At 36.6% G+C, this 17928-nt stretch overlaps 1 protein-coding gene across 2 annotated transcripts in view; it reads left to right on the forward strand.

The window, feature by feature from the left end:
* The window catches only part of ZNF713 (zinc finger protein 713), a 106093-nt gene that overhangs the window by 56416 nt on the left and 31749 nt on the right, over positions 1-17928 (forward strand). The window contains exon 5 of one of the 2 annotated variants that reach the window (XM_036226314.1): positions 3900-5888. The exons of the other annotated variant lie outside the window; for it this stretch is intronic. Within the exon in view, the coding sequence (XP_036082207.1) occupies positions 3900-3916 (17 nt within the window). The 3' untranslated portion in view covers positions 3917-5888. Of the gene's footprint in view, positions 1-3899; positions 5889-17928 lie in introns of those variants that run through there. 2 annotated transcript variants of the gene reach the window in all.

Genomic DNA, 17928 nt, shown 5'->3' on the forward strand with positions numbered 1-17928 from the left:
CAAAGTTTAGTATTGCAACCAGAAAAAGAAAAAAGGAAATATTCCACAAAGAATACTAAGAGCTCAAATATAAGGCAGTGTCTCAGGACTAGTGAAAAACAAGAACAACATGGTATTTTCAGAAGAGGGTCAGCAGAATTGGACAACCCAGATAGAAAGTGTCTGGACTAAATGAGACCACAGTTGGCCAAGGATTTTCACCAATTCCTCACAAATAGGAATTGTAGATTAGAAGCCTAATATATATGTATACATATATACATATATGTATGTATATATATTCATATTCCTTAGGGACATTAATGATTGTTTTTCTCTTAATGGTACAGTAAACTCATTCTGGTGTGAATTCATTCTCATGTTGTTCTTTGTTCTCTTCAAAATGTTCCAAAGTAAGGAGTGAACCCTAAATATATGTTAATTACATCATGATACTGCTGTTGGAGTAGGGGAGCCAGAGGGGTAGTACCCATTCAAAAACATGTTTGTTATTATTTATTTGTCTCGGAGGGCAAGATATTACCCTTTCACATGTATTAGTTCATCTAGTCCATCCAACCAAGTGTTATTGCCCTTCTTTTGTAAAAATAAATACTTAACCCTACATATAATAATAAAAGACTTATTCAGAGTTTCTCAGAATGAAATGTCACTCGAAAATGGATTATCTTACTCCTAATCCAGTAGATACAAACAGTGCCAGGAATTGTATTTTATAACACTCTGAAAACATTTAATAGATTTAATTAATAAAATGAAAGATTACTGCTCAACACCAAAATCCATGTGACTTTTTCTCAGAACCTCAGAATATTAAAGGAGCATCATGTTGATAGGTTCTTTTATGTCCAAGAAAGAGGCTATGTGCTTGGAGAAAAATACTCATTTGTATTTAGATTAATGTTCAGTTTATTAATTTAAGAAACCAACTGACATTCTTTAAATAGCCAAGGTACCTTTCCCAAGATTCCAATTATTCAGTTATTCCTAGATTTAGGTTGTTCAAACATGTACTGTTTGTATTCTTGCCTCAGGTTTTTGGTAATCTTGTCCAGCCCAAAATAAAAATAATACTGTCTCAGACAAATTGAGTTATAATTTCTGGATCAGCAACTAGTTGATCCCTGAGTCATCCAGAAAACCTTGTTGCACAGACCAAATAACTTTCTTTGGTTTGTTGTAATAATATCACTTAATATGTCTTGGGACGTTTTAAGATCGACCTTTTGTGTAGATTTAAAAATTGTTGATTCTTGAACTGTCCCCAAGCCATTTCGACAATTGTCCTGTCATTTTGATGATCTTGTTGGCTAACATTATTTAAAGCTTCTATATGCTTCCTTAGTGTGATTAGTGTCATCCAACTCCTTACTGAAGAATGCTAATTTTGTTGTGTTCCTCTGTAGCTACTTCATTTTGCAACACACTGTTGAATCCTCTTTCTACTTGGCTATCATGTGTGACCGTTAGATCTAATTAGTTGTTGAACCAGACTTCTACTTGCTCTAAGGCATAGGGCCCCAACCCCCGGGCTGTGGACAGGTACCAGTCTGTGGCCTGTTAAGAACTGGGCCACACAGCAGGAGCTCAATGGCGGGTGATCAAGTGAAGCTTCATCTGTGTTTGCAGCCACTCTGTAGTGTTAGCATCACTGCCTTAGCTCCACCTCAGATCATCAAGCATTAGATTCTCATAAGAGCACTTGTCCCTGATGCCAAAAAGGTTGGGGACTGCTGTTCTAAGGGATTATTCACTTTTTCCTATTTCTTGATATGGCTTGATATTTTACATAATTATTGGGCTTACCCAGTACCCTGTTTATTCTTAACTGATTAAATAGGAATATATGTACACACATGTATATGTACATGTGCACACACTTAGCAAGAAAAGACAATATATGTTACTTTTTTGAGATCAGTAATGAATCACACAGGGGTGTTCCAGTCAAGATGGCAAAATAGGTAAATTGTTCATCTTATCGCATAACCACATGAAAGTTATAGCTAAATTATAGAACAACCATTATTAAGACCCACCTGAAGACTAGCCGAGCAGGATTCCTATAACTAAGAATGTAAAGAAAACAGAATGTAATGATAAGAGGGGCAAAGATGTGGAATAGACATGTCCCATACCCACATTGTGGCATTTAAGAATTGGGAGAAATATCTCAGCTGTGGAGGTTTCCACTGAAAAAGTCCCAGTCCTACACCAGGCCCTCCAACCTGGATGCCAGTGCCAGGAAAAAGAGTCCCCGTAATATCTGACTGCGGAAACCAGTGGGGGTTGCATTTGAGTGAAACAAAGGGCTACTGGAGTCCCAGACATTCACTTGTGGGGCCTGCTCATGGACTTGCTCACTCACAAACTCACTAACTATGGCTTCCAGCACAGAAGCAACAGCTCAAAGAGCTGCAGGGACATATGAGGAAGAATTAAATTGATTACCTTCAGGGAAAGGGCTGGAAGGTCAGGGATCAGGGCAGCTTTCTCCAGGGTGAAAGTGTTAGCAGGCACCATTGTTTCTTTGTTGAGTGCATCTCACACCTAACCAGAAGACATAAGCAAGTACAAAATCTAGGCAATCCATTAACCTGGCTGATACTGTTCACACCACCCTGATGATTCCCTGAGAACAAACTCACACCACTCACAATCTATTTGAACCTTTTCCAGCAGCTTATACACACAAGTGGCCTACTTTGGCTCATGTGGACTTTACTAAAATCTCTTAAAGGTCCACAACCCCAAACAAGTAGTGACTGGCCTCAACATGCCCCTTACCAACTGGTAATAAGCAACTCCAAGGCTGTCATAAGCTATGGCCAGTGTTAGCTTGGAACATTTCTTTAACTAAGTGTCCAAAAGCCCAGCACAAGTGGGGGCTGGCCTCAGCTAACATTGTGGTACTCACAAAAGGGTTCCAAGACTGGCACAAGTGGCAGCCACCTCAGTTTACGGCATAGTCTATTCAAGAGCATCCAGACCCATCACAAGTGGCAACCAACGTCAGATCACTTTGTACTTCCCACCAAGTGGCCCTAATTCAGGCACAAATGGCGTCTGAAGATGGCCTACACTGAAGCCCCTCATGAGAGGCTCCATAAACAACACACCCAATGGCCTGCTTCAAACAACACCATAGCACCCCAACCACCTCCAAAAATGCTACTCAAAGAGTAGACAGTTTCATGAGAGCCCCACTAAATCAACTCCCACTCCATGGAATCAGCCCCACACACCAGCTTGTCTACTATAGTCATGGCCAGCCTTCAGCCAGCAGCCTGAGGATCGGTCCTACCTGCACAGCAGTCAAGTCTCAACTACAACATAAGGGCACACACAATCCACACAAGGGACACCCCTGGGGCATTCAGCTCAGGTGACCAGGGAGAATGTGCTTCTGAGCCCCACAAAATATTCACTACATAAGGCCACTCTACTAAGACTGAGAGATACAGCACATCTACCTAATAAATACAAACACAGGGAATCGGCCAAATGAGACAAATATGTCTCAAATGAAAGAATAGGACAAAATTCTAGAAAAAGAACTAAATGAAATGGAAATGAGTGATGTGTCAGATAGAGTTCAAAACACTGGTTATAAGGATGCTCAGTGAATGTAAGGGAAGACTAGATGAACTCCATGAGAACATCAGCTAACAGAAAACATTTAAAGAACAGTAAGAAATGAAGTTAAAGTAACTGGAATGAAGAAAACAGGAAATTGGTATCAAATTATCTAAAGAAGAGGATTGAATTGGTGATCTGGAAGATAAACAGATGGAAAATACCCAATTGAAACAACAAAAAGGAAAAAAAAGAATAAAAAAATAAGGATGGTTTAAGGGATTTTTGGAACAACATAACATGTGCCAATGCTCACATCATAGGGGTGCCAGAAGATTGAGAGCAAAGGATTGAAAAGCTATTTGGAGCTCTCTACCAGTCAAGATGGCGTGGAAAGTGGATGCTGTGCATACCTACTCTTGTGACCACAGCAAAATTATAATGGAACTATAGAGCAACCATCATATGGAGTCACCTGAGGTCAGGAGCTGAACAAAAGCCCTACAACTAAGGGACAAAAATAAGACGCCACTTTGAACTGGTAAGAGGGGCAGAGATGAGAATTGCCCTGGACCACAAATGTGTGTGGCAATCAAGAATCAAGAGGGTTATCTTGGCTGCAGAGCTCCTCCCCCACCTGAGAAGTGAAGGATCCTGGCCCCAAACTGGGGTTCTCAGCCCAGGCTTCCAGTTCCCACAACCTCTGGCTGTTAAAGCCAGCAGAGGTTGCAGGTGAGTGAGACAGAGGTCTGAGGGAGTCAGACTTTCCTCTTGAGGGCCCATGCCCAGACTTATTTGCTGACAGACTTTGTCACTCTGAGCTTCAACTATGGAGCAGCTGCTCGAGGAGCACCAGGGATCCAGGGAGACACTGAATTGTCAGGGGTGGAGGGGCAGCTTTCTCCTGGACAGAAGTGCTGGTGGTATCCATTGTTCCTTTGTTGAGCCCTCCCGACTCCCATGTCCTGACACAGGCCCCACCATATCTGAGATGCCATCAACCTGGATAACACAGGTCACTCCACCCAGGTGATTCCCTGAGACTAGCCTCTCCTAACTTGTGGGCTAACCCAAGCCACTTCCAGTACTTTATTCCATACAAATGGCCTGTGTTGGCTCTTGCTGTGTAGTTTCCTAAACTCTCAAAGGCTCATAAAACCCAAAGAAGCAGCATCTGGCTTTAGCCTGCCTTGTACCTCTTGCAGAGCAGCCCCAAGACCCACACTAGTAGCAGCTGGCCTCGGTTTCTGACTTGACCCTTTGAGGCACCTATAAGTCTAGCAAGGGTGGCAGCCATCTGTGGATTGCTTGGTAACTCTTAGCAAGTGGCCCTGGACGTGCACAGGCTGTGGCTGAATTTTGCCTGCAGTGAGACCCCTCCCATGACTCTGCCACTGGGGCCCACAGGACACCTACTACCTAAAGCCACTCTACTAAGACTGGGAGACTTACAATTTGTACCCAGTGTGTAGAAACAGACACAGGAATGCAGCCAAAATGGGGAGACAAAGAAACATGTTCCACATGAAAGAAAAGAACAAAGCTCCAGAAAAGGAACTCACCAAAATGGAGACAAGCAATCTCCCAGATACACAGTTCAAAACATTAAGTTACAAGGATGCTCGAACTTAGAGGAAGAATAGATGGACTAAGAACTTTAACAAAGAGAACTTTTTTAAAAAAAATGGAGAAAGAAAACTTAAAAAGGAACCAGTCAGAAATGAAGGATACAATATCTGAGATGAAGAGTACATTAGAGGGAATCAACAGAGTGGATGAAGCCGAGGTTCGAATCACCAACATAGAGATGAAGTAGCAGAGGACACCCAATCAAGACAGTAAGAAGAAAAAAGAATTGGAAAAAAAAAAGTTTTAGGGAGCCTCTGAAACAACATCAAGCATAACATTCATATTATAGGGGTACCAGAAGGAGAAGAGAGAGAGCAAGAAGTTGAAAACCTGTGATGGAAATGATGGAAAACTTCTCTAACCTGGTGAGGGAAATTGACATACAACCCCTGAAAGTTCATAGACTCCCAAACAGGATGAACTCAAAGAGGCCCACACCAAGACACATTATAATTAAAACGCCAAGGTTAAATTCAAATAAGAATTTTAAAAGCAACAAGAAAAAAGAAATTAGTTACCTTCAAGTGAGCTCCCATAAGACTGTCAGACAAATTCTCAACATAAAATTTGCAGACCAGAAGCACTTTGCATAAGATATTGAAAGTAATAAAAAGCCAGGACCTACAACCAAGATTACTCCACTTGGCAAAGCTATCATTTAGAATTGAAGGACAGATAAGAGTTTCCCAGACCAAAAAAAAAAAAAAAAAGCTAAAGGAATTCCTCAACACCAACCTAGTATTACAGAAAATGCTAGAGCAACATTTTTAAGAAGAAAAAATTATATATCGTAAATATGAATAAAGAATGACAATACGTATCCATCAAGTACTTCAAGGGGTGGCTCCATAGTGTAGTAGTTAGCACGTCTGCTTTACATGCAGAAGGTCCTGGGTTTGTGCCCCAGGTGGAGCCACGGACCGACCATACCCCAGGTGCTCCAGGCCCTGGGTGTGCCAGGCCCCTCAAGTGCACCAGGGGTGCTAGGCCATGGGAGTGCCAGACCCCGGGGGCACCAGGTCCCGGGTGCACACCGCAAGTATGTGGGAGGAGACGCCTCGCCTTCAGAGATCCAGTTCTTACAGGGAAATGGCAACATCCATAGGTCAGGGGTGGAAGTGGGGTAGGGGGGCAAATTTAAGAGGAGGGGAAAAAAGTACTTCAAATGAAAAAGAATTAAATGCTCTAATCAAAAGATAGGATGGCTGAAAGGTTAAGAAAACAAGATCCTTACATAAGCTGCCTACGAGAGACTCACTTCAGTTTAAGACACATACAGACTGAAAGTAAGGGGATGGAAAAAGATGTTTCATGATGGATCTAGAGAGTGTTGTGTTGAGTGGAGTAAGTTAGAGAAAGATAAATGCCATATGATTCCACGTACATGTGGAATCTAACAAAATAAACAAAAAGCAAACTCATAGATACAGAGAACATTTTGAGGGTTACCAGTGAAAAGGGGGGAAGGGATTAAGAAGTACAAATTGATAATTACAAAATATTCATAGAGGTAGAAAGTATCGCATAAGGAATATAGTCAATAATATTATAACTGTATGGTGTCAGAGAGGTACTAGATTTATTGTGGTGATCGATCACTTTGTGAGTTATATAGATGTTCACTATGTTGTACAACTGAAACTAATATATTGTGCGCCAACTATAACTGAAAATAAAAAATATATATTGTTTTAAATACACCTATTTGAAGAAGTGATGGAAATTTTCATTAACCAGTGAAGGCAAGTTCAGAAAGCACATATAATCCCAAACAAGATGAACCAAAGAGGCCCACACCAACACATATAATTTAAATGCCAAAATGAAAAACAAAGAATCTTAAAAACTGCTATAGAAATTGAGTTATTAACATACAAGGGAGTTCCATAAGATTGTCAGCTGATTTCTCAACAAAAACATTGCAGGCTAGGAGGGATTGGCATGAATCATTCAAAGTAATAAGGAAACCAAGACCTACAACCAAGATTACTCTACTCAGCAAGGCTATCATTTGAAATTGAAGAAGAGATGATTTCTCAGAGAAGAAAAACCTAAAGGAGATCACTAAACCAGTATTATAAGAAATCCTTAAGGGATCTTTTTAAGAAGGAAAAAAGCAAACATGAATAAGAAAATAGAGGAAAGAAAAAAATCTTAACTAAGGCAACCTTTGTAAAAGCAGTAGATCAACCAACTATAAAGCTAGTACAAAAGTTAAAAGGGAAAAGTAGAAAGACCATATATGATTACAACAATAAATTAAGGGATATACACAGGAAATTAAAAAAAGACAAAAACAAATGGAGTGGGTAAGTAAAAATTGTAGTGATTTTAGAATTTGCTTGAATTTAAGTGACCACCAACTTGATATAGAGTACTATAAACATAGCTTGGTACATGTGAAGGACATGGTAACCACAAACCAAATATCTACAAGAGTTATACAAAAAAAAACAGAGAAAATAATCCAAACACAACACTATAGAAAGTTAACATAGAAGAGCAAGAGAATAAGAAAGGAACAGAGAACCACAGAATCAATCAAAAAACAATAAAATGGCAATAACTACATACCTATCAATAATTACTTTAAATGTTAAGGACTAAATGTTCAATTCGAAAGACATAGGGTGGCTGCGTAAAAAAAAAAAAATCAAGACCTGTACATATGCTACCTGGAAGAGATCCACCTCTGATTAAAAGACATAGACAAACAAACTAAAGGGATGTGAAAAGATATTTCATGCAAATAGAAATTTTTTTAAAAACTGGGGTAGCACAATTTACATCACATAAAATAGACTTTAAAATAAGGGCTGGCTGTAACAAGATACAAGGGCACTTTACAAGGATAAGGAAATCAATCCAACAAGAGAATATAACTCTTGTATACATCAATTCACCCAACATAAAAGCACCTAAATATATAAAGCAAAATAATGACATGCAGGGATTGACAGTAAGACAACAAAAATAGGGGGCTTTGACATCAATGGATACATCCTCCAAACAGAAAATCAACAAGGAAACAGCCCTGACACATTAGACCAATGGACTTAATTGTATTTTAGGACATTTAGCCCAAAGAAGCAGAATGTACATTTTTTTCAAATATACATGGGATGTTTACCAGAATGAACTACATGTTAGGCCATGACACAAGGCTCAATAAATTTAAGATTAAAACCATATCAAACATCTTCTGATATGAATCTCACAGTGCTACAAAATGAAATAAATTACAAGAAAACTGAAAAACAAACACAGAGCTAAATAACATGCTACTAAACAATGGGTTAACAATGAGATCAAAGGATAAATAAAAAATACATATTTTAAGAAAAATGAAAAGATGATGACCCAAAAATCTATGGGATACAGCCAAAGCAGTTCTAAGAAGAAAATACATAACAATACATTCCAACTTCAAGAAACAAGAATCTCAAATAAACAATTTATCTTAAACTTGAACAAACAAAGCCCAAAGTATTAGGAAGGAAATAATAAAGATCAGAGCAGAAATAAATGAAATAGATTCTAAAACAATTTTTTAAATTAAAAAATAAAACAATAGAAAATATCAATGAAATCAAGATCTGGTTCTTTGAAAAGACAAAATTGATAAACCTTAAGCTAGACTCATCAAAAAAGAGAAAGAGGAAGCCCAAATAAAGAAAAGCAGAAATAAAATTGGAGATAGAAAAATTGGCACCAGAGAAGTACGAAGGATTATAAGGAAATACTATGAACAATTATATGCCAACAAATTGAAGAATTTGTAAGAAATGCGTAAATTCCTAGAAACATACAATCTTTTGAGACTGAATCAGAAAGATACAGAGTATCTGAACAGAATAATGACTACAAAATCAAATAACAAAATCAAATAACAAAATCAAATCAGTAATTTTAAAACTTTCAATAAACAAAAGTCCTGAACCAAATGGCTAAACAGGTGAATTTTACCAAACTTTCAAAGAAGAATTAATACCTAACTTTCAAAATATACCAAATTAATGCAGAGGAGGGAAGGATAGCAGATTTATTTTAAGAGACCCAAATTACCCTGATATTAGAACCATGCAAAGGCATTACAAAAAAGAAAAGTTTAGCCAAATATTCCTGATATATATAGATACAAAATACCTCAAAAGATATTAGCAAACTAAATTCAGCAACACATTGAAAAGATCATATGCCATGATCATGTGTGATTTATGCCTGGATTGCAAATCAAGTAATGTTTATACCACATAAAACAAAGGATAAAAATCCTATGATTATATCAATAGATGTACAAAAAGCATTTGACAAAATGCATTTTTTTTTAATGACAAAAACTCTCAGCAAAGTGGGGATAGAGAAAACTGACCTCACCAAAATAAAGGTCTTATATGTCAAACCCACAGCTAACATCATACTCATCAGGGAAAAGCTGAAAGAGTTTTTCTTAAGATCAGTAACAAGACAAGAATGTTCCCTTTTACCACTTTTATTCAATGTAGTATTGGAAGTCCTAACCACAGCAATCAGACAAGAAAAAGAAAGAAAAGGCATCCAAATTAAAAAGAAGTAAAACCGTCATTATTTGCAGTTGACATAATACTGTATAGAGGAAACTAAAGATTTCACCAAAAAAGACTCTTAAAACTAATAAATTAATTCAGTAAATTAGTGGGATACTAAATAAATATTCAAAATTTGGTTGCATTTTTATACAGCAATAATGACCTATCAGAGAAATTAAGAAAACAATTCCATCTTTAATTGCACTGAAAAGAATATAATGGCTAGGGATGACTTTCACCCACAAAGTGAAAGACCTGTACTCAGAAAACTATAAGACATTGTAGAAAGAAATTGAAGAAGGTACAAATAAATGAAAGGATATACCATGCTCATGGATAAGAAAAACCAATATCTTTAAAATCTTTACTACCCAAAGCAATCTACAGAGTCAGTGCCATCTATCAAAATACAACTGGCATTTTTTACACAATGGAACACATATTCTTAAATGTCTGTGGAATCAGAAAAGAACCTGAAGAGCCAAAGCAATCTTGAGAAAGAACAAAGTTGGAGGTATCACAGTACCTGGCATCACACTATACTACAATGCTATCGTATTCGAAACACCATGGTTCTGGCATAAAAGCAGGCAAACAAATGGAACAGAATAGAGAGCCCAGAAATAAAGCTACACCTACATGGTCAATCTATGATGAAAGAAGTGAGAATATACAATGGGGTAAAGATAGGCTCTTCAATAGAGTGTTAGGAAAACTTGACAGACACATGCAAAACAATGAAACTGGATCACTTTCTTACACCACATATAAGAATAAATGCAAAAATAAATTAAAGACTTAAATATAATCCTCAAAACCATAAAACTCCTAAAAGAAATCATAGGTAACAAACTTTTTATATCCATTTTAATAATATGCTTTTGGATATGTCTCCTCAGGCAAGGGAAACAAAATGTGTCCAAACTAAAAAGATTTTGCACAGCAAAAGAAACCATCAACAAAACAAAAATACAGCCTACTAAATGGCAGAAGATAGTCTCCCTTGATACATCCAATAAAGAGTTAATATCCAAAATATATAAGGAACTTGTACAACTTAACTGAAAAAGACAAACAGTCCAATTAAAAAATGGTCAGTGAACTTGAATAGTCATTTTTTCAAAGAAGACATACAGATAGCCCTCAGACATATGAAAAGATGCTCAACTTCACTAATCATCAGAGAAATGCAAATTGAAAATACAAGGAGATATCACTTCACACCTGTCAGAATGGCTATCATCAGTAAATCAACAAACAAGCATTGACAAAGCTGTGGAGAAGAGGGAACCCTCATACACTGTTGTGGGATTGCAAATTGGTGCAGCCACTATGAAACAGTACAGAGGTTCCTCAAAAAACTCAAAATAGAACTACCATATGCCCATAAATTCCACATTTGAGTATTTATTTAAAGAAATCCAAAACACTAATTTGAAAATATATGCATCTGTATACTCATTGCAGCATTATGTACAATAACCAAAATACGGAAGCAATGTAAGTGCCCATCAATAGATGATTGAATAAAGAAGTTGTGATACATACATACAATGGACTATTACTCAGCCATAAGAAAATAAGAAATCTTGTCATTTGAAACAACATGGACGGACCTAAAGGTATTGTGCTAAGTTAAATCTGATAGAAAAAGACAAATACTTTATGATTTCACTTATATGTGGCATCTAAAAAATAATAATAATAAGTTAACAAAACAGAGACAAATTAATAAACACAGAAAACAAATCAATGGTCACCAGATGGGAGCAGTATTATGGGAATGGGTGGAAAAGGTGAAAGAGATTAAGAAGTACAGTTTGCCATTTATAAAAAATAGTTATGATGATGTAAAATACAGCATAGAGAATATAGTCAATAACATTGTAATAGTATGTATGGTGTCTGATGGGTACTACACTTGTTGGGATAACCACTTTATAATAAATATAAATTTCTAATTATGTTGTGCATGTGAAACAAAATACTGTATGTCAACTGTAATTGAAAAACAGTCATTGTAAATTTAATAATGAATCATACTATATTCAATTCATCCTTTTACAACTACATTTTAACACTCGATTATATTAACTTAGCTCTTAAGTATATTTGTTGTGAACACCTGGCCTCTTATATATACTTAAGCAGTTCCAATTAACCATTTTTAAGTGCTCAAATTGTGACAGCTATGCCACTCAAAGCTCCATTAAGCAAGCTTATTTTAACTCTCAGTACTGTATGTTATGATTGGAAGGAAAGTGTTCAAAGCCATCTCCAGGTTTTTCCCTCTATAAAACATGAAATTAGCTTTTTCTCCTACCTCCTGTCCAAAGAGTTCTAGTTTCTTATAATGGTGGCTGCGGCCGCAGCAACCAAAGTCCAGGTGCCAGGACTTAATGGTACATGACCATTAAGAAAGCAAAATTAATGCTCCTGCTACAACCACTACTATAAGGTTCTTTTAGCAGTAAAACTAGGTAATATGTCTTTTAAGAAAAGACCATAGTTTCTCAATGACTTTTCTAATTTAGCATATGTGCTTGTACTATTGTTTTAACAAGATATGGATTCTTTTTCACTGGGATGTTCATCTCCATTGACAGAAATCATTTAATTAACTTTACTTAAAATTGATTTAAAAAAAAAAAACAACAACTTTAGAATGTAAAAAAATAAATGAATAAATAAATATATAAATAAAATTGATTCCAGGCTGCCTCTAGAGACACTCAAAGATTTGTGTGAAAACAAGCTCTAACTACTTTTTAAATTATATTCTAATTTTTCCAAAAAACATGGCAGAATGGGAGACATCTCCAGATCTCTCCCCTTGAAACAACAATAAGCTGAAAATCTAAAACTCAACAAAAAACATCCAACTTGCACACCAACAAGTCTGAGCGTGGGATCTGCGAATAAGAGTGACCACAGGTCAAAATCCCAGGAGTCAGGTGGTAGACTGGAAGAAAAAGAAGCTGCTTCTGGCAGCTGCAGGAGTTCCACGCAAGTGGAGAGGGAGGAAAGAATGTGCTGTGGGTTCCCTGAACAACCCTGCCTAAGAGAGTTGTGAGCACTACACAACAGTACTACCCAGGGATCAGGACAGAAAGAAGAGAAGTCGGGGGAGCAGAGAGTGGGAATGGCAGAGAAGCAACAGTTGAATATTAGCATTCACAGTTGCAAAAACTCGGCTGAGAAGCAGCCCCCATTCCCCAACCCAGAGGGCCATTCCCCCATTACCTCCAAGACAGAACACCAGAAGAATATGAGCAAATGCTACTGAAACTGTTGCTAAAACTGACAGGGACTGAAACAGGGTAGTGAGTGTGATTGAATATCTATAAGAAAAAAAAGGCATTATTACGACTTTATATGAAGTAGGGATCCAAGAGGCTTAGACTCCACCTACTGGAAACCAAAAGAAAAGCAACTTCTTTACAACAGGCTAAAGAGAAACAGTATATAATAAATCTTCTTTCTGGAAAAAAAGCAAAATACACTTATTAATTCCCAGGTGAGAAATAGCCCTTTAAACACTATGAACAACCACGGTGACAAGGCAGCTCAGAAAGAAAGAGAAAAATCTCCAGAAAATAAGCTTACAGACATACAAATTTGCAACTTAAATGACAGAGAATTCAAAATGGTACTTCTGAAAAAAACCTCAATGAGGTTGAAACATTTCATATCAACAATTTCAGAAATTGAAAAAAAAAAAAAGCAACTACAGAGCAGAATGGGTTCTTTAGCAAAGAGAGTGAAACCCTCAAAAAGAACCAAATAGAATTTCTGGAGATGGAGAACACACCGAAAGAGATGAAAAATGAAATAGCCAGCTCGGAAAATAGAGTTGGCCAAATGGAGGAAAGGAACAGTGATATCGAAGACAGAGTTTTAGAAATAAATCAGAAGGAAGAAGAGAAAAACTGAAGAATGAAAGAAAATAAATAATAATGAAAGAGAAATACAAAAAAATAGCTAACACCACCAGGAGAAGAAACATAAGAATAATGGGCACTATTGAAGGGGAGTAAAAGGAGCAGGGATTAGAAAGCATTTTCAAACAAATAGTTGACATGAATTTCCCAAATCTAAGGAATGAGCTGGAGCTTGGAATTCAAGAAGCCAACAGAACACCCAAATATCTCAACCCAAAAAGGCCTTCACCAAGACACATTGTATTAAAGTTATCTAAAATTAACAACAAAGATGAATTCTCAAAACAGTATGTGAGAAGAAAACGGTAACATATAAGGGAAAACCCATTAGATTATTATCGGATTCCTCAGCACAGATGACATAAGCCAGAAAGGAATTGAATCAAATATTTCAACTATTAGTTTAAATAAAGTGAAAGGAACTACCAGCCTAGAATAATGTACCTAGCTAAGCACTCCTTTAGATATGTAGAAAAAAAAATTAAGACGTTTCCAGGCATACAAAAATAGAGGGAATTCTCCACGAAGTCTTGCACTACAGGAAATACTGAAAGGGGTCAGCTCACCGAAAACAAAATGTCAAAAAATATATATACATAATTAGGAGTAAGGCGACAATCAGGTAAATAGAAGCAGAAGAGTACAACCCTGACTAAGAACAGGGCATTATAGCTTAAATAATAAGAAGCAAATTGTTATAAGAAGATAGTAATGAAAGTTCAGCATATATAGGTACATACTGAGATAACAATGCCTGAAAAAAGGAGGATTCAAGACCCAAATTCACAAAGGGAAATGGAGATAAGGCACATGCAGAAGAAAATTTACTCATGTGTATATATGTATATGTGTGTGTGTATAACTATTCTTTTCATATTCGTAATGGTAACCACACACCAAAGATTCAGAATGAAGTATCTAACATAAAAGAAGAACCAGAGGCAAAACCCACAAAAGGCAAACAAAATAAAGAAAACAGAAAAACAAGGACAAGACAGCAATAGAAACACCAAGCTACCACAAAGCAAAAGATTAAATGGTTATAAGAGGACCTCATAAATGGACTGAAATCACCAATAAAAGGGCACAGAGTTGCAGATTAGATCAAAAAACAAAACTCAACCATATGCTCCCTCCAGGACAAACATCTCAGCTCCAAGACAAATACAGACTCAAAATGAAAGGGTGGAAAATGATACCACATGCATATGGCATTCAGAGAAAAGCAGACACAGCAGTACTAATATCAGAGGAACTAGACTTCAAAATAAAAAAGGTAAAGAAGTATACAGAGGGACACTTCATAATGATAGAGGGATTCATGCACCAAGAAGACATAACACTTATTAATATCTATGTTCCCAATCAAGGAGCCCTGAAATATGTAAAGCGATACCTTACAGAACTAAAGGGAGAAACATATCAAACCACTATCGTAGTAGGAAACCTAAATACCCAACTGTTGGATGTGGACAGATCATCCACACAGACAATCAATGAGGAAATAACATCTTTAAATGACACATTAGACCAACTGGGCATAATTGACATATACATAGCCTTCCATACCAAAACAGCTGCCTATACATTCTTCTCTAGTACACACGGAACATTCTCAAGAATCGACCACATACTGGGATAAAAAAGATAGCCTCAACAAATGTAAGAGGGTTGAAATCGTTCCACCCTTTTTCTCTGATCACAGTACTTTGAAACTAGAGATCAACTGCAGAAAGAAAGCAGGAAGAACCACAAATACATGGAAATTAAACATATGCTACTGAAGAATAAGTAGGTCAGAGAAGCAATAAAAAGAGATCGAAAGATATATAGAAGAGAATGATAATGATAGTACAATATATGAAAACTTTTGGGACATAGCTAAAGCGGTCATAAGAGGAAAGTTCATATCATTACAGGCCTACTTCCAAAACCAAGAACGAGCTCAAATAACCTAATGCTTCATCTTAAAAACCTAGAAAAGGATGAACAAACGAAGCCTAAAGTCAACAGAAGGAAAGAAATAAAGAAAATAAGAGCAGAAGTAAATTGAAAATAACAACAAGAACAATGACAACAAAAAAAACAATAGAAAAAATAAATGCAACAAAGAGCTGGTTCTTTGAGAAGATTAATAAAATTGACAAACACCTGGCTAGACTTAACTAAAGAAAAAAAAGAAAGGACACAAAATCGGGGATCAAAGAGGGGAAATTACGACTGACACCACAGAAATACAAATGCTTATACAAAATACTATGAAAAAGTATATAACACCAAATATAATAACCTAGAAGAAATGGACCAGTACTTAGAAAAATTCAACCTTCCTATACTGAATTAAGAAGATCTGGAAAATCTAAATAGGCTGATGAGCAGTATGGAAATTGAAACAATCATCAAAAACCTACCAAAAAGTAAAAGTCCAGGACCAGATGGCTTCACCAGTGAATTCTACCAAAAATTCAAAGAAGATTTAATACCTATTCTCCTCAAACTGTTCCAAAAAATCAAAGCGGAGGCAATACTTCACGACTCAGTTTATGAGGTCAATATTACTCTGACACCAAAATCTAGTAAAGATCGCACGCGCGCGCACACACACACACACACACACACACACACACACAGAAACAAACAAACAGGAATCTACAGAGCAATATCTCTTACGAACTCAGATGCAAAAATCCTAAATAAGATACTAGCGAACTGAATATAGCAACACAGTAAAAAGATAATACACCACAATCAAGTGGGCTTCATCCCAGGGGCACAGGGATGATTCAACATACTCAAATCAATGAATGTGATACACCACATAAACAAATTTAAAAAATAAGAATTATATGGAAAAATAATTCCTTTTGTAATTGCAACGAAAATAAAATACTTAGGAATAAATCTAACAAAACATGCAAAGGACCTATATAATGAAAACTACAAGAAGAAGATACAAAGAAATGGATAGATATTCCGTGTTCTTGGATTTGGAAGAATCAATATAGTGAAAATTACCTTATTACCCAAATCATTATACAGATTTAATGCAATCCCCATCTAAATCTCATCAACATTTTTTAAAGAAATAGAACAGAAAAACCATATTTGTATGGAAGTACAAAAGACCCCGAATTACCAAGCCATCCTGAGAAAAAAGAACGAGGCTGTAGGCATCACTCTGCCCGACTTCAAATTATACTAGAAAGCGACAGTAATCAAAATGACATGGTATTGGCAGGAAAACAGTAATCAAAACGACATGGTATTGGCAGCAAAACAGACACACGGACCAGTGGAACAGAATCAAGAGTCCAAAAGTAAACCCATATTTATATGAGCAAATGCTTTTCGACAGAAAAAAAAAAAAAGCAAAAACATGCAGTGGAGAAAGGAAAGCCTTTTTAATGAATGATGCCAGGAAAATCAACAGGCCACCTGCAAAAGAATGAAACTAGACTGTTGTCTATCACCACACACCAAAATTAACTCGAAAGGGATTACACACCTGAATATAAGACCTTAAACAATAAAATGCATAGAAGAAAACATAGGAACTAAACTCAAGGACCATGAAATTAAAGAGAATATTATTAATTTGACCTCAAAGGCAAGGGAAGTAAAAGCAAAAATACATGAATGCAATGACATCAAACTAAAAATCTTCTGCTGAGCAAAAGAAGTCATCAACAAGGTAAAGAGACAGCCATCCGAATGTGATAATATATTTGCAAGCAACGCCTCCAATAAGGGCCTAATATCCAAAACATACAAAGAACTCACACGACTCTAACAACAACAACAACAACAACAAAATGAGCCAATTAAAAAATGGGCGGGCAGAGGGCCTTAACAGACACTTTTCCCTAGAGGACATACAAATGGCCAACAAATATATGAAAAGATGTTCAACATCGCTAGCTATTAGGGTAATAAAAATCAAAACCAAAATGAGATATCATCACCCACCTTTTAGAATAGCTGTAATCAACAGGACAAGTAATAACAAATGTTGGAGAGGATGCGGAGAAAAAAGAACCCTCATACACTGATGGGACTGCAAACTGGTACAGCCACTATAGAAAGCAGTATGGAGGTTACTCAAAAAACTAAGAATTGATCTACCATATGATCCAACAAATCCCTCTACTTGGTATTTACCTCAAAAACTTGAAAACTCATAACCATAAAGATATTTGCACAGTAATGTTCATAGC

Source organism: Rousettus aegyptiacus, unplaced genomic scaffold (genome assembly GCF_014176215.1).
Source record: "Rousettus aegyptiacus isolate mRouAeg1 unplaced genomic scaffold, mRouAeg1.p scaffold_m13_p_8, whole genome shotgun sequence".
Classification (NCBI taxonomy): Eukaryota; Metazoa; Chordata; class Mammalia; order Chiroptera; family Pteropodidae; genus Rousettus; species Rousettus aegyptiacus.